The sequence below is a fragment of the Borostomias antarcticus genome (assembly GCF_949987555.1).
Source record: "Borostomias antarcticus genome assembly, chromosome: 33".
Taxonomy (NCBI): domain Eukaryota; kingdom Metazoa; phylum Chordata; class Actinopteri; order Stomiiformes; family Stomiidae; genus Borostomias; species Borostomias antarcticus.
Window position 1 is genome coordinate 2,286,469 of NC_140266.1, and position 22,191 is coordinate 2,308,659.

The following is a 22,191-nucleotide window of genomic DNA, read 5'->3' on the forward strand; positions in this document are numbered from 1 at the left end:
AAGAAGATTCTAGCATCCACCATTGTTCTCACATGTGAGAACTAAGAACATAATCTACGAACAGGGAAGAACAGTCTTAAGTAGGCTATGGACTATTCGTGCAAAAGACATACTTATAAGATTTACTTCAAATCTACAGTTGTATAACATTATAGGATTGTAATACTATAATATTTGTATCATCTATAATATCTTATAATATTGGTTTTCATTATTTTACAAAGCTTGAGTGTCTTTCCAATAATATCCCTGGCCCAACTTTGTGCCCTTATCTGGATACAGTGTTAACTGAACGAGTAGGCTAATATCATCCCATGCATTTTACTGATGCTGCTAAATATGACAGGTGGAGTCTGGTCTTTAGATTTTCGTTTGGGTATGCCGCGTTCACAGCTGTGTATTTTATAGCCTCCATTTTTGTAGACTATTGTAGACTATTGTATGCATAGTATGTATTCAATCACTATGACATTTTGCACTGTTCTGTCTCTCTATGTTTATGCACCATTAAGGCAAATTCCTCGTAGTAGGAAGCCTACTTGGCTTAATTAAAATCTGATTTTGACTGCCCATGGTGGATTTGACCTGCAGTCCTCTGACTTGCCAACGCACCTGACACAACCCCACCTAAACCATTATGCCATCGAAAAGTTGGCGAGTCGAGGACGCGGATGATCGGTATTCATTGATTCATCTGCGCATGACCCTGTAGTAGTTGCATGTCCTTGTATGGGGCTAGCGGGGAGTTGACCTCTGCTAATTCGGGTGTATGGCCACACGCATTGAATTAGCGAAATCATGGGATTCATCATTATGAGAAGGCAGGTGTGAACGCATCCAGCGTGAATCAGACGGGAGCTTTCTTTAGAAACGTTCTTAGGAAGACATTTTAGAACAGAACTTAGGAAGATATTGGTGAATGAGGCCCTATCTCTATCTGTAGATAGAGTCAGAGAAGACTGATATCTCCTGCTCTCTCCCTATTGATTGGGATATCAGATACTTGAGAGATGTGAGAGTTGATAAATTCACATACAGTAGCACAGTTTGAGATGATACTGATAGTAGTGATGTCATTTTGACATATTGCTATGGTTTAAATGACAGTGTTCTTGAGAGAAGCCTTGTTGTGAATGTGATGCTCTGCTGTATAAGTAATGAGCTTCTCTTGTTTTTTCAGATTTTCCGCAGGGCTGACAAAAATGGTAAGTAAACAATAACGCTGTCTGAGCAAGAGATTAATTTGCTCTCTTGTGATCATGTAGCTTTTCTAATTAATCCGATGCTATGTCATTTGAATCAAAATAAGTGTGAGCCTAATCTTTTGCCTCAAAGCATCCTTGACTAATGCTCTTTGCTCTACACGCTTCACTGAAGACCTTTGCCCAGTTAAAAACATGTAGAGGATCATTCACTTGTCCTAAAAGTGTGTCTTTCAGACAAATAGCTCACTGTCAGTTCGGTTACAACCCACTGGAGTCCTTATGTATTTGCATTTTATTATTTGAGTTATTTAGATGTTAAATCTTATGGATGCTCTCTATATGTTTTCTGAGAAACCCTACCACTCAGTATTGTACAGCCAGGCTTAATGATGAGGCCTAATGATGTTCAAAAACTGACCTGACCCTGTGATCTCGCTGTGCTGGGCTGAAATCGCCCTGTCCAGTGCCAAGTGTCCTTCAAGTGCCCCCACCCCGTGTGCCTATCGGATGAAACGATGAGCCGTCAAAAGCAAACCGAACATGAGCGGATATCAGCAGGCCTACCCAGCCCTCGTCTCCTCAGGTCCGATTCACAGATACCGACCTCCTCTGACCTCTAGGCAGAGACATCGGAGAGAGGACCAAGTGTTCTCTGGCTTCCGGCCAAGATTCTAATCAACAGATTTTTTTCTCACTAGCTACGTGGGTGGGATTGGACACAGTTAGCCTGCCCAGGGTGCTAAAGTAACACTTCACAGCATCCTAGACTTCCTTTCTTGATCTGGCGGTATGTGGAGCTAGCGGGAGATGGTTATTGGACCATATGTGGAGGCGGGGGGCGCAGACTAGAGAAAGAGAGACCCCAGAGAAAGAGGGCAGAGTTTACAGTGTGGATGAGGGAAAAAGCAACATGTCAGAGTGGGAGCATAAGGCTTGATGAAACGCGCCGTAAGTGGAGCAGGCCTGCTAAGAATAACAGCGTGGTCTTCCATCGCTCTGCTCCAGCCATTTACCAAGGAGCCGCCCGCGACTCTCCAACACCGGCCACACACGAAGGCTTTCTATCTCCCTGGGAATAAACAAGAAAACACTTAAGACAGCTGAGATGTTCAGCAGTGAAGCGACTGAAGCTGACCATTCGGGAGATAAGAGCGTGGCCTACTTTGTGCCCTACTTTCTGACTGCCTTGAGATGTTGTTTACTTTCCATGTGCGTCCAGTTTAGCTTACAGAGGCTTTTTCGCATGGCAGGGGAGCGACACAGTTCTGGTCCTGGCTGTCTAGTCGTCGTGTTGAGTTGAAGAAGCTTAGCAAACATACTTTGTTTGAAACACAATTTCTCACCTTGGGTTAAGCTTCCTCCCTTCATAGAGATGCTGTACCTCGGATATATATTTGAGTGTACAGAATCTGCAGTATATTTTACTTTGCCCTTGATATTTTTCTCCTTAGTGAAATAGAATTTCTCTGCCACAATAGCAAAGTGGTCCGCATGCCCCAATGTTATGTATAAATGACTACACCTCGTTTTTCTTCACTTGGCCTACAGCTATGCTAGAATGAACCTGTATTCTTCCATACGTTGCCATTCGTGGAACAACGTGTACAGTAGCTGCTTCCACCTCTTCTAACGACCATCTGTTCTTCCGACGGAGCTGTCAGTACGGAATCACCCGGTATGAGTTGAGAGATGCGCGCGAGTCAGGGATAGACGGTTGACAGCTCGGTTACCGTCTCTCTCCCTCTTGCGTGCGGCGTATACAGTGTGCGTCCGTTGACAGTCTGACAGGCAGAGGCATTGATGTCCGGTAACGCAGTGAGAGCAGAACTGAATAATACTGTAGATGCTTGTAGGTTTGCCTTTTGTATTGGGCAAATTAACAACAATTTTGTGATTATAATTTGGTGTTTAGCTCTAAAATACCCTAATAAGGAATATAAATTGCTTTCAGTGAGGTACAAGGGTACACAGTGAATGTCCAGTTCGCAGACAAAAAGGCTAACGTTGCAAAAACTGTTCCTGCCAGATCCACTCACTGGGGATTTGAACTGTCTCGTAGAATTGCTCTCTATCAAACAAGGTCCAATAGGAGCACACTCAGTGCGCTGACCCCGTCAGTAATAATGGATGATATTGGTATGGACCAAAGATGGATGAAATTGGTATGGACCAAAGCAATCATCTTATCTGGGGCATCCTCTCTTCGCGGGGAAGATATTTTAACCCAGAACTGTCAGAGAGGAGAGCAGCCTCCCTACGCTCATCATCAATCTGTCGAAGGAGAAGAGACGGGCCAGTCGGTACGTTAGATGTGAATCGTTTCTTGGACACAATCGTCGTCAGACGGCGGTCTGATCTTATTTCCCCGCGTCCGTTTCCCTGGTCTTATATCCCCACAGACGAGGCCGCTGACGTGGGCCGAAGGAGCCCTTGATCAGCCTGAGAATCGCTCTCTGCTCCCCGACATGGGAGACCTTCTGAAAAAGATGTCCTCTAATTGGCTTGACACAGCTGGTGAGAGCCTGTTTGCAATTTGGACCAGTTGCTTGGCAGTGAGAGGGGCGGGTAGGGGCAGCCCGGCACATTCTACATTCGGATCAGAGATGATGGCTTCTGCTACTGTGCTCGGATGAACAGATGGTGCTCCGGTTTGGCCTTGAGTCGTTGGGTCTGAGAAATCAACAGACTGGGACTTGCACTGCGCCTCGCTCGTTGTTAGCCAGGCGCTGGGTGATTTAGCCTGCTTATCCGGGCTATTCACTGCTCTGATGGTTGTTTGTTTACGCGCTGTTGGGATGAGCTTTGCGAGTGCTGCCGGGCGAGACAATTATCTGTCGAGGACTCTCTTACCGTACCTCCATCGGGGCGGTCAGCGGTCTGCTGCAGAGTCCGGCAGCTGTCCAGAACCCCCAGCTCTCTGCCAAGAGAGAGTGGGAGTCATCACACCACTCAAGCACCCGAGCTCCTTCTGCACCACTTTCAGCGTCGCAGCCTGGAATACTTCTGTATGAAGATGATTTATCTGCGTTAGATCTGACAACTAGGGCTGGGTATCGAATTTCAAGAATCGTTTCGATTCCGATTCACAAGGTTCGGAATCGATTATCTCGATTCGATTCAATATCGATTCGGTTAGTGTTACTAAAACCTGTTTTTTGTTTTTTTTGCTGTAAGCTTAATTACATGACTGACAAGTTATGCAACACATCAATACTACGGCTGGGTATCGATACGGATTTCCAAAAATGAATGAATGAGTCATTGAATGAATTAATGAACTATTCATTCCTTCATTTATTCATTCATTCATTAAATAAAAGATCGATTTGGGGATTTATGAATCGATTCTGAATCATTTGATTCAGAATCGAAGAATACATTTTTTAAACCCAGCCCTACTGACAACCATCACAAATAGGACTTATGGTACCGGTAGGATCAGGTTTAGCAGAGGAAGATAAGCTGTACAGGTCGAAACTGCTTCTGCATCACAGTCAATCTAAATGTATTTGTCTGTTGTGTTGTAATGATGGTATAGTACTAATGGTCAATGAGTAAGGTGCTATTATAGTGTACTAAGCTGTGGCCTTGTGTGTTTCAGATGATGGGAAGCTGTCGTTCGATGAGTTCAATGCGTACTTTGCTGATGGAGTTCTGTCCACCGAGGAGCTGCGGGAGCTGTTCTACTCCATAGATGGACGGCAGAACAAGTAGGCTGAGTTGACCTTAACGATCAACCCTAATTGACCAAACGCTCGGCAAACTAGAGAGAAAGTGCAAAAAAGCCCTGATTCAGAGACAGGATGAAAAATAAAGCTATTCCCCTTCTGTCATCAGTTAGTCTTCAGTTGGTGAATCAGAAAGTGATTGGAATCAAATCTGCAAAACCACAAGTGGCCCAAATTACGGTTGCAAAGTGATACGGCTAATTTGTTACGATTTTTACAAAAGTTTTCAACTTAAGATTGTTGCTGTAGCGCCACCATCAGGACTATTGATGCCACAATGCCAGTTGAGGACCTTTGGTATAGGACTGGATCTATGTGCAAAGTTTGGTGATTTTTCATGCATGGAAAGTCTGACTTCCTTGGAAAATTCAGATTCAGAATATTGGGAAATTCAAGAGACACCCTAATAAAGTGGTGTAATTGACATAATTTGCATAGCTGCTTTTTTTTACTCCTGGTATTCATTCTCAAACTTTCACAATTGCTTTTAGCGGCCTTACTGAAGACGTGGAAACATTGAAATTCTGGCCACACTTTCCGTTCTGTATAGACTCTGCTTCCATTAACTTCCTCCCTCTGTTGCTTCTTACCTTATGCTGCAGCAACCTAGACACAGACAAGCTATCTGGTGAGTGGGAGTGTGTCTGTCCATGTTAATGTGATTCTTCATCTAAACCACCGTCTCGTTCACCTCAGACAAAGCTTTTCATCTTCGCCTGTTTGTTCTCTTTCTTTGTCATTGGCAATTGTATGATTACACAATACAATACAGAGTGATCTGTTTTATTGAGGGTGAGATGGTTGTAGCTGTTGTCATTGCCTTCATCATCATCATCATCATCACTTGTACAACATGACGTCTGATTGTTCCGCATAACTTAACGGCACACACACCGCACTCACGGTACATAACACCGCTCACCCACCACACTACACTCTATACACACACTGTACCTGTACACTCACCACACCCCATTCTGTATATAGAACACACACTGAAATGATTCCTCCTTTATTTTTTTTATTTTTGAATAGTATATCTTAATTTGTACATTACACTGCATAAATGTTTTGATATTTTGTATTTGTACTGTTTTGGACTGTCATGTCTTTGCACTGTCCTGTCCTGTCCTGCACCCTGTCCTGTCGTCTGCAACAGCGTATGCCTTATCCCTAGTCAAATTCCTAGTATGTGTGAACCCTATACATGGCTAATAAACAGATCTAACGTCTTGATCATCAGAAGATGATGTCTGGGGCTGTGAATTGGGCCAGAACTGGGCTAACGTTATCAATCTTCTGATTAGACTGAGTGGCAGGCGACGCTCCAATGACCTGAATAGTGGAAAAATAGGACAAAGACACCGTGAACATCGACTTCCGAGAATAAACCCTGTGCATCATTTATTGACTGGCAATAGCATTACTGCCTCCCGACATGGGGGCAGTTGAAGGTTCTTCATTACTCCGAGTGCTTTTACTCTGGCTTCTTGGACTCTGTCCATTGGCAATTGATCACATGCCACTGCATACTGTAGAAGAAACACTTTTGGCTGACATCTGAGAGTCGAGATGCTCTTTAATTTATTCTGTGTCGTCATGAAAAAGATCCTGAGTCTATGGTTCATGTGAAAAGTTGAGAAAGAAGAAAGGAGATCTTCATCTCTGTTATCCTAGACGTTCATTTTTTCTTGTCTCATTTCAGATTATTTCTCTCAGCATTTGGGGGAGTACCTGAATGTCCTCGCTGCTTTGGAGAACCTGAATGTCGCAATCCTGAAGGCGATGGACAAGACTAAAGAGGTTCGCCTCCGTCATAAGTAGGGCTGGGTATCGATTAGAATTTCAAGAATCGATTCGATTCCGATTCACAAGGTTCAGAATCGATTATCACGATTCGATTCGATTCAATATCGATTCGGTTAGTGTTACTAAAACCTGTTTGTTTTTTTTTAGCTGTAACCTTAATTACATGACTGCCAAGTTATGCAACACATCAATACTAGGGCGGGGTATCGATACTGATTTCCCAAAATGAATGAATGAATGAATCATTGAATGAATTAATGAACTATTCATTCCTTCATTTATTCATTCATTCATTAAATAAAAGATGGATTTTGGGATTCATGAATCGATTCTGAATCATTTGATTCAGAATCGATTAATCGTTTTAACCCAGCCCTAGTCATAAGCTTAGGTAGACCAACCCTGCTCAGGTGCTCCTGCAACAAAACCCTCCCTCTCTCTACCTCTCTCTCTCTCACACACACACACACACACACACACACACGCTGGGGCTAGTGTCCTCCAGCTGATTCATAGCTTTGAGGTGAAGTGGTCATTCTCTGTACAGATGGAGCCAATCTAGCAGCGCCTCATAAAACTCAAGTCAAGCAGCTCCAGTGCTACTGGAGGATTCCAGCCAAGCATATTTGCATGCGCTTTTATCCCAGAAACATATTGCTGCATCTGGAGTGTGTCTATTCTACAGGCTGAAAGACACAATGAAAACAAAAATGTACTGTTATTTTTTATTTTGGATCATGTCCTTGGTCATAGTGTGTACCTATTTAAGAATATATGCCTAGTATTTTTCAAAATTTCTTGTTTTGTTATAGTCTTATATCAAATCCTATGATTTTTTTCTTCCTGTAAAACAAAATTTCCAGAGTGCTTACGTCAGCAATGCAAAAGCAAGGTCAACCAATAATCGCACGACATCCACCCGTCAATCAACGCCATCTGTCTATCGAATCTCTCTAAAGCTGTTAGAACCCGCAAACTTGTCAAGGTTCCAGTCAAATTCCTCTCGATGTGACGTCCCGCCCCTATAGCCTGTTTGAGTTGGAAATACGTTCAACCGCGGATGTTAGATGATCTCAAATGTCCGTTTCAGCTGGACTTCAAGAGTTCGGCAGCGGTGTGCTTGGTCAGATGGTTGGAATTATGGTCAAAAAGAGGAATCTGACAGGAATATAATGGCTAGCAGATGCTTGATAGACATACCAGGTTGTTTCCGGAATGATCTTAGCCTGGACAGGGCAGCTCAGGCCAGCACATCAATGACAAAGACTAAAAGTGGTTTTAGGATATGGAACTTCTGGATCCCGGCCAGTCACAACACATGACTAAATGTTTTATAACTTACCTTTTATAACCAGGATCTATGCAGTTTCATTTGAATGTTCCTAAGTATTTTATCAGATTTTACTGTAGGTTTTCTATGTTCTGTGGTTGACACGTGGAGAAGTATCTACAGGATCACGTCGACGGTAGAAGGTGGAACATTATTTAAACTCTTGTTTCTATCTACGTTTACCGAGCCAATTATTTGCAGTCGTGACTGAAACGACAGAGATCGAGCCGTTTGAGCGGGAGATTCGGCGAGACAGATGGCTGTTTGAAGTAATTGCCTAGTTACAGTAGAATAGGAGGGAGGTGTACTGAGGGAAATACGCCGCCTGTCATAATCAGACACCCTATTCCTTCCGGCTCTTTCCTTATGCTGTCAGAGGAGATCCCCACAGGGCTCTGTCAATGATGGCTAGCAGCTGGGGTCTGTCACGAATGTCACCGCCAGTGGTCCAGACCATGCAGCGCGATGCAGTGGTGCATATCCACTGAAGCCGTTCCAGCAAGGAGCTCCCAGTTCACTGTTATTACATTAACAATGACAGGAGACGTTTCCATCGGGAATGCTTTAATTAGCCTTGTTAAGGGAATTGAGCCTGACTATAGCCTGCACATTGTATTGTATTAAAACCAACCCTAGTACAGTGGGGGTCTGTATAGAATTCTTATGAACTCTGAATGACAGTATATTTGTGTTATGTTTGATAATGTATTCTACTGTGTGATTCTTTATTATTCAAATTAAGAGCTGACCTCTCTGAAGTATATGCACTGGTAGCTTGAGTGAGAAAATATGTTTACCCCCCCTCTCCTCTCCTCTCCTCTCCCCCTCTCTCCATCCCTCCCTCCCCCTGCTCTCCTCTCCTCTCCCCCTCTCCTTCACCCCTCCCCCGGCTCGTCTCCATCCCTCCCTCCCCCTGCTCTCCTCTCCTCTCCCCCTCTCTCCATCCCTCCCTCCCTCCCCCTGCTCTCCTCTCTCCCTCCCCCTGCTCTTCTCCATCCCTCCCTCCCTCCCCCTGCTCTCCTCTCTCCCTCCCTCCCTCCCCCTGCTCTCCTCTCTCCCTCCCTCCCTCCCTCCCTCCCTCCCTCCCTCCCCCTGCTCTCCTCTCTCCCTCCCTCCCTCCCTCCCCCTGCTCTCCTCTCTCCCTCCCTCCCTCCCTCCCTCCCCCTGCTCTCTTCTCTCCCTCCCTCCCCCTGCTCTCCTCTCTCCCTCCCTCCCTCCCTCCCCCTGCTCTCTTCTCTCCCTCCCTCCCCCTGCTCTCTTCTCTCCCTCCCTCCCCCTCCCTCCCTCCCCCTGCTCTCCTCTCTCCCTCCCTCCCTCCCTCCCTCCCTCCCTCCCTCCCCCTCTTCTCCTACGTGGTGCAGGAGTACCAGGGGTCCAGTGTGCTGGGCCAGTTCGTCACCAGGTTCATGCTGAGAGAGACCTCCAGCCAGCTGCTGTCTCTCCAGCGGTCTCTGCAGTGCGCCACGGAAGCTGTAGAGGAGCAGAGCAGCCCTGCACCGTCAGTACTACAGCTATACTACCTTTATACTACACCTGTACTACAGCTATACTACCTTTATACTACACCTGTACTACAACTATACTACCTTTATACTACACCTGTACTACAACTATACTACCTTCCTACTACACCTGTACTACAGCTATACTACCTTTCTACTACACCTGTACTACAGCTATACTACCTTCCTACTACACCTTTACTACACCTGTACTACAACTATACTACCTTTCTACTACACCTGTACTACAACTATACTACCTTTATACTACACCTGTACTACAGCTATACTACCTTTATACTACACCTGTACTACAACTATACTACCTTTCTACTACACCTGTACTACAGATATACTACCTTTATACTACACCTGTACTACAGCTATACTACCTTTATACTACACCTGTACTACAACTATACTACCTTTATACTACACCTGTACTACAACTATACTACCTTTATACTACACCTGTACTACAGCTATACTACCTTTCTACTACACCTGTACTACAACTATACTACCTTTATACTACACCTGTACTACAGCTATACTACCTTTATACTACACCTGTACTACAACTATACTACCTTTATACTACACCTTTACTACAACTATACTACCTTCCTACTACACCTGTACTACAGCTATACTACCTTTCTACTACACCTGTACTACAACTATACTACCTTTATACTACACCTGTACTACAGCTATACTACCTTTATACTACACCTGTACTACAACTATACTACCTTTCTACTACACCTTTACTACAACTATACTACCTTCCTACTACACCTGTACTACAGCTATACTACCTTTATACTACACCTGTACTACAGCTATACTACCTTTATACTACACCTGTACTACAGCTATACTACCTTTCTACTACACCTGTACTACAACTATACTACCTTTATACTACACCTGTACTACAGCTATACTACCTTTATACTACACCTGTACTACAACTATACTACCTTTCTACTACACCTTTACTACAACTATACTACCTTCCTACTACACCTGTACTACAGCTATACTACCTTTATACTACACCTGTACTACAGCTATACTACCTTTCTACTACACCTGTACTACAACTATACTACCTTTATACTACACCTGTACTACAGCTATACTACCTTTATACTACACCTGTACTACAACTATACTACCTTTCTACTACACCTGTACTACAGCTATACTACCTTTCTACTACACCTGTACTACAACTATACTACCTTTCTACTACACCTGTACTACAGCTATACTACCTTTCTACTACACCTGTACTACAGCTATACTACCTTTCTACTACACCTGTACTACAGCTATACTACCTTTCTACTACACCTGTACTACAGCTATACTACCTTTCTACTACACCTGTACTACAACTATACTACCTTTCTACTACCCCTGTACTACAGCTATACTACCAAATAAAAACTAAATATAACCTATATTGAGCTATAATATAATAATATATAACCTATAATATAACCTATAATGAGCTAACCTGCTCATTGGGAGCAATAGGCCCTGTGCACCAGCTCCACTACTTCCTGAAAGTCACTTGGCATCTAGATTTCCTGTCCTATATGATTGGATTAAGTAATTAATCAGGTGTGCGGCAGACCCAGCGCACACCTGATTAATCACTTAATCCAATCATATAGGACAGGAAATAAAGATGCCAAGTGACTTTCAGGAAGTAGTGGAGCTGGTGCACAGGGCCTATTTGGGGTTAGGTGTCTTGCTCAAGGACACTTCGACATGTGGACAGTCAGAGCTGGGATTCAAACCACTGACCCTTCGATCATTGAACGACCCGCTCTACCAACTGAGCTACAGCCGCCCCCTAAAACTATATGATCGATGAGCAAGATTCATTAAAAAACAAAACAGTGTGTCTTAAGATCTCTCTGTAAAATGTCCCCAGTTCCAGCCTTTCTTAGGCTCTCTTAGCAGGGTATTCTACAGGCTCGGGGAATCTGGGATTTCAGCCACATTAAACCCACCATTATACAACGGTTAGTTCTGGTTCTTGATTCTGATTGGCTGGAAGCCGTGTTAAAATACTTTCTAACACACACCTGGGACCGCATATCATTCCATTTCCAGTATTAACGCGCCTCCCATTTGATCCAATGCATCGTAGTTATTGTTGTTGCTTGGCAACCCTTTTGTTAGGGGAACTATTTTGCTCGGCGGAATCGAGGGAATGATGCTTCGTTTTGAATAATGTTCATATTTTTCATTGCTGTGTGTTTATTTTACACTAATACCTGTAGTAACCGTTGTATAAAAGCAATAAACCACTCGAGGCCGTGTGTTATAGTGATTTTATAACAGCTAGGGGGGTTTCCGCTTCGCGTCGCGCCTAACACACGGCCTCTCGTGGTTTATTGCTTAAGTACAGTATTGAGTACAGTATTGAGGTATGGACAGCAGGCAGTACAAGGCCTTTACCAAGTCTCCTCTGGGTGTCAGACTGCCATTATTGGTCATTGAAACGTTGAAGGGGGGACAGAGAGAGGCAGAGAGAGAGAAACATTCAGAACACGAGTGAGAGTGAGAGAACAGTGTCTCCTCGGCGGTGGATTTCTAGATGCTGGTGGCCTTTTGGCAGCAGGCAGGTCTCAGCGTGAGAACCGCCGTCATACACTCCCTCGGCTCTCTCTGCGGGACACACACAAACACACACACACACACACTCACGCACACACACACACACACACACTCTCTCTCCCTTTCACGCTCTCTCCCACACACACACACACACTCACGCACGCACACACACTCTCTCTCCCTTTCACGCTCTCTCCTACACTCACACGCACACACACACTCTCTCTTTCACACTCTCCCACACACACACACAGCACCTGAGTCATGCCCTGAAAATAACCCCTTCCATTGAGCACTTTCACCTGACCCTCTCCCGCCCTGCATTTCGAGTGGTAATGGCCGTCCTGGCCTCAACTGTACCGCAGTTGTTATTGTGTTGTTGTCGTTGTTGTTGCTGCTCTGTTAAATCTGCTGAGTTAAACCCCCACTGCTCCCACCCCTCCTCTCTCTCTCTCTCTCTCTCTCTCTCTCTCCTTCTTATTCTTCCTCTCCCCCCTGGGACAGCCGCTCCTCCCCTCCCTTCTCTCTCTTTCTCTCTCTCCCTCTCTCTCTCTCTCTCTCTCTCTCTCTCTCCTTCTTATTCTCCCCCCCCTCCTGGGACAGCCTCTCCTCCCCTCCCTCCTCTCCTCTCTCTGACAGTGTATTCCTGTCTGTAGGAAGGAGGAGGAGGAGGAGTCAGCAGAGGACAGCGCAGGACAGAGGAGCAGCAGGCGCTGCGGCCGCAGGCTCCAGAAGAACCTCCGTCTGTCCCCGACCGACCCTCACTCAGGCATCCTCACCTCAGGTCACACCTCACACGGTCACACTATACTACAATACACTATCCTCACCTCAGGTCACACCTCACACAGTCACACGATACTACAATACACTATCCTCACCTCAGGTCACACCTCACACCTCACCTCAGGTCACACCTCACACAGTCACACGATACTACAATACACTATCCTCACCTCAGGTCACACCTCACACCTCACCTCAGGTCACACCTCACACAGTCACACGATACTACAATACACTATCCTCACCTCAGGTCACACCTCACACCTCACACCTCACCTCAGGTCACACCTCACACAGTCACACTATACTACAATACACTATCCTCACCATAGACCACACTCCAGTAATACTATATCTATACTACAATACACTGAGCCCTATCCTCACCATAGACCACACTGCAGTAATACTATATCTATACTACAATAGGCCACACTGCAGTAATACTATATCTACAATAAACACTCAGCACTACTCGGATATCCTCACCAAAGTCTTTGACTTTTTCCTACGCAGCTGTCTACATCTTTGAAGGTGTGCATTAGCCCTTTTCACTCATCATCGCTCAGTATAAAAGATGCCGACACCTGAGGCATTAGTGAATAACGGCAGTGCATTTCACCAACAGGGGGGACATTTATTTACTTTGTGTTGGGTTTAATTGGCGTCATCCTCATGTCTGTAGGAAGGGGTATTGATTTCTAGAATGATCTCCAGCTGACTGTGTCCCTCAGCACTGCCGGAAGAGGCCATTAGCCTGGCAGCTGAGCTCAGAGTCCTCTAGGGGGGCGGGGCTTGTTGGAGAAGACTAGACCAGCTGACATATTTGTCTCTCGTGAGATTTGCTTCTCGGCTTCTGAGACTGCTGTCAATAAGACCGGGCCTCGGCTCCTAACTTGATTACCTGGCCAATACAGGGTGGGGTTGCTCTAATTCCCTGCCCCCCTCCACACACACACACACACACACACACACACACACACACACACTCCAGCCATGATGACAGCCCCAGCCTGACCCCAGATGTGTGTTTGTTGTAGGCATCGCCATGGAGACGGGTGAGAACTGGTGCTCCCAGGTCAACCGTCTGCAGCAGCTCCTGGACAAGCTGGAAAGTCAGGTAGCGCACGCACACACACACACACACACACGCACACAGCTACCAGGCACACACACACACACACACACACACACACAGCTACCAGACACACACACACACACACACATGCACACACGGCACGCGCACATCTACCAGGCACACACACACGCACAGGTACCAGGCTACCAGGCACACACACACACACATACATACATACATACTGTACATACACACACACAGCTACCTGGAACACACACACATATATACATACATACATACATACATACATACATAGACACACACATATATACACACATACATACATACACACACACACACACACACACACACACACACACACACACACACACACACATACATACATACATAGACACACGCACAGTTACCAGGCTACCAGGCACACACACACACATGCATACATACACACATCCATTCTCTCTTTCTCTCTCTCTCTCTCTCTCTCTCTCGTTTTCCACTCTGTGCTCGACAGTTTCTGACTTCTCACTTCTTTCAATCTACTGTTCATTCTCTGACCCCCCCCACCCCCGCATAGGAGCTAGACGGACATATAATACAATATTAAAGCCGTTCATAACCTTCTTCAAATATCATCTCTCCTGTAGGACCAGCCTGCTCATACCCTGACCTTTCATATGATATTACACTGCTCCGAAGATCGTCATCATAGGGAGCAGGGGCTAGAATTCATATGGAGTTGCATATACAGTACATACAGTACCAGAGATCATATACAGTACAGTACCAGAGCTCATATACAGTACATACAGTACCAGAGATCATATACAGTACATATAGTACCAGAGCTCATATACAGTACATACAGTACCAGAGCTCATATACAGTACGTACCAGAGCTCATATACAGGACATACAGTACCAGAGCTCATATACAGTACATACAGTACCAGAGATCATATACAGTACGTACAGTACCAGAGCTCATATACAGTACGTACCAGAGCTCATATACAGTACGTACAGTACCAGAGATCATATACAGTACGTACCAGAGCTCATATACAGTACATACAGTACCAGAGCTCATATACAGTACGTACCAGAGATCATATACAGTACATACAGTACCAGAGATCATATACAGTACGTACCCGTAGCAGAGATCATATACAGTACGTACCAGAGCTCATATACAGTACATACCGTACCAGAGCTCATATACAGGACATACAGTACCAGAGATCATATACAGTACGTACCCGTACCAGAGCTCATATAGCGGCTCGTCTATCGATCGGGTCTCTGCTGGGCTCTGGAATTGAAATTCCCTGCCGCCTTCCGCCCACGGCTCTGACTCCATCGCCCTCTTCAAAAAAAACATGTACAAACGCACCTCTTCAGACCGGCCTTCCCTCCAGCACGGCCAGGGGTCAGAGAGGGGTCAGAGAGGGGTCAGAGAGGCGCTGACCCGCAGCTGTTTTCACTCCCTGTTTATTTAGTTGACTTTTTATGTTTTTACTCTGCTCTTTTACTGCGTTATCTACTGTACAGTGTCATTTTGAATTGAATTGAAACCTTTATTTGTTCAGGGAAGACTAATTGAGAGGAAGCTCTCTTTTTTCGATGCCGCCCTGATTACAAAAAAAAAAAACATACAAAATAGGAACATGATACAACAAAACAACATAGGACATCCTTGAGTTTGAGAAAGGCTCTTTTTAAAATCCTGTATATTATTATTATTAGGGCCCGAGCACAGGCGGTGCGAGGCCCTATTGAAACTCGAAGGATTATTAGGGCCCGAGCACTGGCGGTGCGAGGCCCTATTGTATTTCGAAGGATTATTATTATTCTCCTTCTCCTTCTCCTTCTTCTTCTCCCCAAACAAATGCCTTTTTGGCGGCCTAAACATCGATGAAAACGGATGAAACTTTGCAGATACATCAGTCCCGGTGAAAATCGGATATTTAATTGGTGACGGAAATGGGCGTGGCAAAACGGCTCAAGAGCGCCCCCTGGAAAGTTTAAAATGGCGAGCCCCACCTTTCAGTTTGATGTAGGCGAACGAAATTCGGTGGGCATATGTATTTCATCGAGCCACACTTAAATGTCTCTTGGAGCTATACCCAACATGCAACAGGGAGTCCGCCATTTTGCTCTTAATGTGCCATTTTGTCCTTGTTTTGACCATTTCCATGCCTCGTACTTCGACGAACTCCTCCTACAGATTTCATCCGATCAACTTCATATCGGGTCAGCTTCATCTTAAGGCCTTTGTGATCAAAAGTTATCAAAAAAATTGAGTTTTCACCAAACACCCTTGCCGTGGCGCCCCGCCAAAGTTTGACATTTCGCCATAAAACACGATGTCCTCATAACTTCTCCATACATTATCCGATTTGTCCGATATATCTCACGCTTCATGACGGTTCTGTCCTGAACACATCTATGTGTCAGTATTGCGTCATACTTATAGCGCCACCTATTGGTGAAACAGGAAGTCCTCATAACTCCTCCATACATTATCGGATTTGTCCGATATATCTCACGCTTCATGACGGTTGTGTCCTGAACACATCTATGGGTCAGTATTGCGTCATACTTATAGCGCCACCTATTGGTGAAACAGGAAGTCCTCATAACTCCTCCATACATTATCGGATTTGTCCGATATATCTCACGCTTCATGACGGTTCTGTCCTGAACACATCTATGTGTCAGTATTGCGTCATACTTATAGCGCCACCTATTGGTGAAACAGGAAGTCCTCATAACTCCTACATACATTATCCGATTTGTCCGATATATCTCACGCTTCATGACGGTTCTGTCCTGAACACATCTATGTGTCAGTATTGCGTCATACGTATAGCGCCACCTATTGGTGAAACAGGAAGTCCTCATAACTCCTGCATACATCATCCGATTTGCACCAAATTGCTGACGCTTCATGAAGGTCACCTTCTGAACACATCTATGCGTCGGTATTGAGTTACACTTACAGCGCCACCTACTGGTGAAACAGGAAGTACTCATAACTCCTACATACATTATCCGATTTACTCCAAATTGCTCATGCTTGATGAAGGTCGCATCTTGAACACATCTGTAGGTCAGTATTGCGTCATACCTACAGCGCCACCTACTGCTTACAGGAAGTCCTCATTACTCCTACATACTTTGTCCGATTTACACAACATTTCTCACGCTTCATCAAGATACTGTCCTGAACACATCTATGCGTCGTTATTGAGTCACGCTTAGAGCACCACCTACTGGTGACAGGAAGTTTCTGTCAGTACTGGACACCGAAATAGCACACCCTTTAACGGCGCCACACCCTGACCGGCGTGGGGTGCGAGGGCCCGCTCACTGCTGCTCGCAGCACTAGTTATTATTATTATTCTCCTTCTTCTTCTTTACTCCAAACAAATGCCTTTTAGGCGGCCTGAACATCGATGAAAACGGATGAAACTTTGCAGATACGTCAGTCCCGGTGAAAAATTTGATAATTCATGGGTGACGGAAATGGGCGTGGCAAAACGGCTCAAGAGCGCCCCCTGGAAAGTTTCAAATGGAGAGCCCCACCTTTCAATTTGATGTAGGCGAACGAAATTCGGAGGGCATATGTATTTCAGCGAGCCACACTTAAATGTCTCTTGGAGCTATACCCAACATGCAACAGGAAGTCCGCCATTTTGCTCTTAATGTGCCATTTTGTCCTTGTTTTGACCATTTCCATGCCTCGTATTTCAACGAACTCCTCCTACAGATTTCATCCGATCAACTTCATACTCGGTCAGCTTCATCTTAAGCCCTTTGTGATCAAAAGTTATCAAGAAAATTGAGTTTTCACCAAACACCCTTGCCGTGGCGCCCCGCCAAAGTTTGACATTTCGCCATAAAACACGATGTCCTCATAACTTCTCCATACATTATCCGATTTGTCCGATATATCTCACGCTTCATGACGGTTCTGTCCTGAACACATCTATGTGTCAGTACTGCGTCATACTTATAGCGCCACCTATTGGTGAAACAGGAAGTCCTCATAACTCCTCCATACATTATCCAATTTGTCCGATATAGCTCACGCTTCATGACGGTTCTGTCCTGAACACATCTATGTGTCAGTATTGCGTCATACGTATAGCGCCACCTATTGGTGAAACAGGAAGTCCCCATAACTCCTCCATACATTATCGGATTTGTCCGATATATCTCACGCTTCATGACGGTTCTGTCCTGAACACATCTATGTGTCAGTATTGCAATATACTTATAGCGCCACCTATTGGTGAAACAGGAAGTCCTCATAACTCCTCCATACATTATCCGATTTGTCCGATTTATCTCACGCTTCATGACGGTTCTGTCCTGAACACATCTATGTGTCAGTATTGCGTCATACTCATAGCGCCACCTATTGGTGAAACAGGAAGTCCTCATAACTCCTGCATACATCATCCGATTTGCACCAAATTGCTGACGCTTCATGAAGGTCACCTTCTGAACACATCTATGCGTCGGTATTGAGTAACACTTACAGCGCCACCTACTGGTGAAACAGGAAGTACTCATAACTCCTACATACATTATCCGATTTACTCCAAATTGCTCATGCTTGATGAAGGTCGCATCTTGAACACATCTGTAGGTCAGTATTGCGTCATACTTACAGCGCCACCTACTGCTTACAGGAAGTCCTCATAACTCCTACATACTTTGTCCGATTTACACAACATTTCTCACACTTCATCAAGGTACTGTCCTGAACACATCTATGCGTCGGTATTGAGTCACGCTTAGAGCGCCACCTACTGGTGACAGGAAGTTTCTGTCAGTACTGGACACCGAAATAGCACACCCTTTAACGGCGCCACACCCCGACCCGCGTGGGGTGCGAGGGCCCGCTCACTGCTGCTCGCAGCACTAGTTATTATTATTATTATTATTTTCCTGTAGGGTCCCAAGCTGGAGCCCCTGAAGGAAGACACTCTAGCCAGCACGTACAAATCTGTGAGTGTGTGTGGAGGGAGGGAGAGGGGGGGGGGGGGGCGTATTTTTAGATAATGACTTTCCGCGGCGTTTGTCGTGTCTATGAGGCCAGAACGCTCTGTTCTCTGCCAACAGAACATCCTGCTGGTGCAGCGGCAAATGGCGGTGATGGAGGAGGACCTAGAGGACTTCCAGAAGGTTCTGAAGAGTTACGTGGATGCCGTCTCCACCCAGGGAGACAACTTACAGTTAGCGGCTCCTTATATATCTTCTTTTTCATCTCTTTCCGCTAATTAAATAGACCGTACACCAGAAGGCCTTGCTCCCACTCAGTCGTCCACTGTCTGAGAAGCCACAGCTCACCGACGCCCTAGCAGCTGGCGTCATACCCATAATGCACTCTTGTGGCTGTCAAACGCAAAACTCTGATGTCTTTGACCATACTCAGCTGCCAGGCGTGGGCATTGCTAACGAATCTGCCAAGTTGTAGCTACAACCTCTAACTTTCTCTCTCTCTCTCTCTCTCTCTCTCTCCCTCTCTTTCTTCTCTCTCTCTTCTCTCTTCTCTCTCTTCTCTCTTTCTTCTCTCTCTCTCTTTCTTCTCTCTTCTCTCTCTCATCTCTCTCCTCTCTCTCATCTCTCTCTTTTCTCTCTTCTCTCTTCTCTCTCTCTCTCTCTCTCTCTCTACCAGTGTGTCTGTCCAGAAGCTCCCAGGGAAGTCGTGCTACATAATGTATGAGTTCTGGCAGGACCGTATCTCCTGGATGAGGTGAGTGTGTGTGTGTGTGTGTGTGTGTGTGTGTGTGAGTGCGTGCGTGCGTGTGTGTATAACACCCTGGCAGACTGCTCATCTTTCTGATGGAAATTCTCGACACCAGAGAGGAGCGGCAGATGGCTCGGCCCCATTGCTCATGTCACACAGACACTCAGATGGCATTTCTCATGGCTGAGTTATTGTGTACATGCCATGCGTTTTATTCATCTGTCATATCATTCTGTAAGTAATACTCCTGTAAAGTACAATAATCTGATCATTAATGTGAATTATTGCGTAAGGGTAAACGCAAGAAAGACAGATAGTATTGAGTATATACATGTATTAAGTATCTACTGTATCTCTCCTCTATTCTCTCTTCCTGTCTCTCTCTCTCTCTCTCTCTATCCCTGCCTCTCAGCTACCTGCAGTCCAATGCCAGTAAAAATTTCCAGCGATGTGTCATTGATATGCTGGAGGATCCCGAGGCTGTGTCCACCATGCTGCTTCCAGGTATGTGTGTCTGTGTGTGTGTGCGTGCGTGTGTGCGTGTGTGTGCATGCGCCTGTCGAGGTGTGTGAAAAGAGCAACATGAATTGTGCTGCGGTTAATCCATGTACATAACACAGCTGTGAGTATGTAGGGGTGGGATCTATGCCCACCTCCCTTGTTCTCTGTAAAGCGCATTGTGTTGCCTCTGTGTATGAAATGCGCTATACAAATAAAGCTTTGATTGATTGATTGACAGCTAAGTGACGTCCCTCTCCCTCTTTTCCTCTCTCTCTCTCTACCTCTCTCTATCTCTTCCTCTCTCTATCTCTTCCTCTCTATCTCTTCCTGTCTATATCTCTTCCTCTCTCGATCTCTTCCTCCCACTGTCACTCGTTCTCTCCCTCTTCTTCTCTCTCCTTCTCTCCCTCTCTTCGTCCCGCTCTCCCTCTTTCTCTCCCTCTTCTCCTCTCCCTCTCTTCATCTCTCCCTCTCTTCTCTCCCTCTCTTCTTCTCTACCTCTCGTTTTCTTAGCATCCTGGTGGATTATGGCGAACAACAACAACAACTAACAAGTGAACGCAGACCATCAATTCTCTCTCCGACACACGCACACGCACACACGCACACACACGCACGCGCACACACACACACACACACACACAAACATACACACACACGCATTCCCACACGCATGCACGCACACACACACACAACCAAGGCGTTTCTGTCTAGAGGGCGGGGCACGGCGGCGGTCATTCAGCGTCTAGCAGCATCTCCCTTGCCCGCTGCTCTCTGATTGGTCAATACTGTGCTGCTTATTTCAAAAGGACAGGGAAGGTACAAACACAAACAAACACAAACACACACACACACACACCAAAGTGATTCTGTGTGATGCAAAAGCCTACGGCGATGCTTCTGAAGCGTTCTCTCAACGCCGCGCCACAAGCCCGGAGCGTAAAGATTATTTTAGTTATTCACACAGCAGTTCAAACAGCAGTACGATGCAAGGCTGCACCCATGCACTCGCTCTTTAATGATTATTTGACTGTTTGGAGGAAAATTCAATTGGATCACTGGGGTTAGAGTTTCTTATGCATGTTAATCAACCTTTAACACTGCAGAGATAATTGCTTTGCATCCTGGCTGCTTAGTGTGTGTTTCTTTCCTCAAATAAGAACATTGTGTGACATGTTTAGAATAACAAACCGTTCTTACCGCCGTAGGGGTTATTGGTATTGTGCCTCACTGTTTCAGCACATAAAGCACTCCTGCAAAACCCTCTTTCTATTGTTAGATGTCCTAGTGGTTATGATTATGTTGTTGTTATGTTCCCTTACTATGAATATATTATACATGCAATTCTACTCACCATAAATATACATATATGTCGCTCACCTTTCAGTCGTTAACTTATATTCAGAGAATGACTAATTTGTTTCATGTAGACTGTATTTATTTTTCCATGGTTGACAACTGTATATTCCGTTTCTATATAGTGTAAGATGTTTGTACGCATATGTTCTCATCGTGGTGGTGTTATATCCACATGTATACATCAAACAAACTTTAATAAAAGTCAGTGGACAAAGACCCGTGTGGTTTTTAATGCCTAGATAGCCTAACTTTACTGTCCAAAAATATGATATAATCTATATTTGTGAATACAGTATTAACACATTTATCAAGTTTAGGACCCCAGGCAGCAGGTAGTCTTGTATTCAAATGAATGGGGCGTGGTTATTTCAAACTCAGACCAAAGCAATAGCACCATATATAATAGATCTTGGTCAGATCATGGATGTAGGCTACGTTAGCAGCAACACCGGCCAATCGGGTAGCACTTTT

The 22,191-nt window shown here is 45.1% G+C and overlaps 2 protein-coding genes across 2 annotated transcripts in view; one reads left to right on the forward strand and one right to left on the reverse strand.

The window, feature by feature from the left end:
* Nucleotides 1-20,912, forward strand: part of necab3 (N-terminal EF-hand calcium binding protein 3) — a gene marked incomplete at both ends in the record, with an annotated part of 24,142 nt that extends 3,230 nt beyond the window's left edge. Inside the window, 12 exons of the mRNA XM_084460702.1 lie at nucleotides 1,181-1,205; nucleotides 4,807-4,915; nucleotides 5,536-5,561; nucleotides 6,639-6,736; nucleotides 9,434-9,574; nucleotides 12,878-12,998; nucleotides 14,041-14,120; nucleotides 19,065-19,118; nucleotides 19,233-19,345; nucleotides 19,789-19,866; nucleotides 20,273-20,364; nucleotides 20,875-20,912. Coding sequence (XP_084316828.1) covers nucleotides 1,181-1,205; nucleotides 4,807-4,915; nucleotides 5,536-5,561; nucleotides 6,639-6,736; nucleotides 9,434-9,574; nucleotides 12,878-12,998; nucleotides 14,041-14,120; nucleotides 19,065-19,118; nucleotides 19,233-19,345; nucleotides 19,789-19,866; nucleotides 20,273-20,364; nucleotides 20,875-20,912 — 975 coding nt within the window. The remainder of the gene's footprint in view (nucleotides 1-1,180; nucleotides 1,206-4,806; nucleotides 4,916-5,535; nucleotides 5,562-6,638; nucleotides 6,737-9,433; nucleotides 9,575-12,877; nucleotides 12,999-14,040; nucleotides 14,121-19,064; nucleotides 19,119-19,232; nucleotides 19,346-19,788; nucleotides 19,867-20,272; nucleotides 20,365-20,874) is intronic.
* The window catches only part of rtf2 (replication termination factor 2), a 245,229-nt gene that overhangs the window by 115,595 nt on the left and 107,443 nt on the right, over nucleotides 1-22,191 (reverse strand). The window lies entirely within an intron of this gene.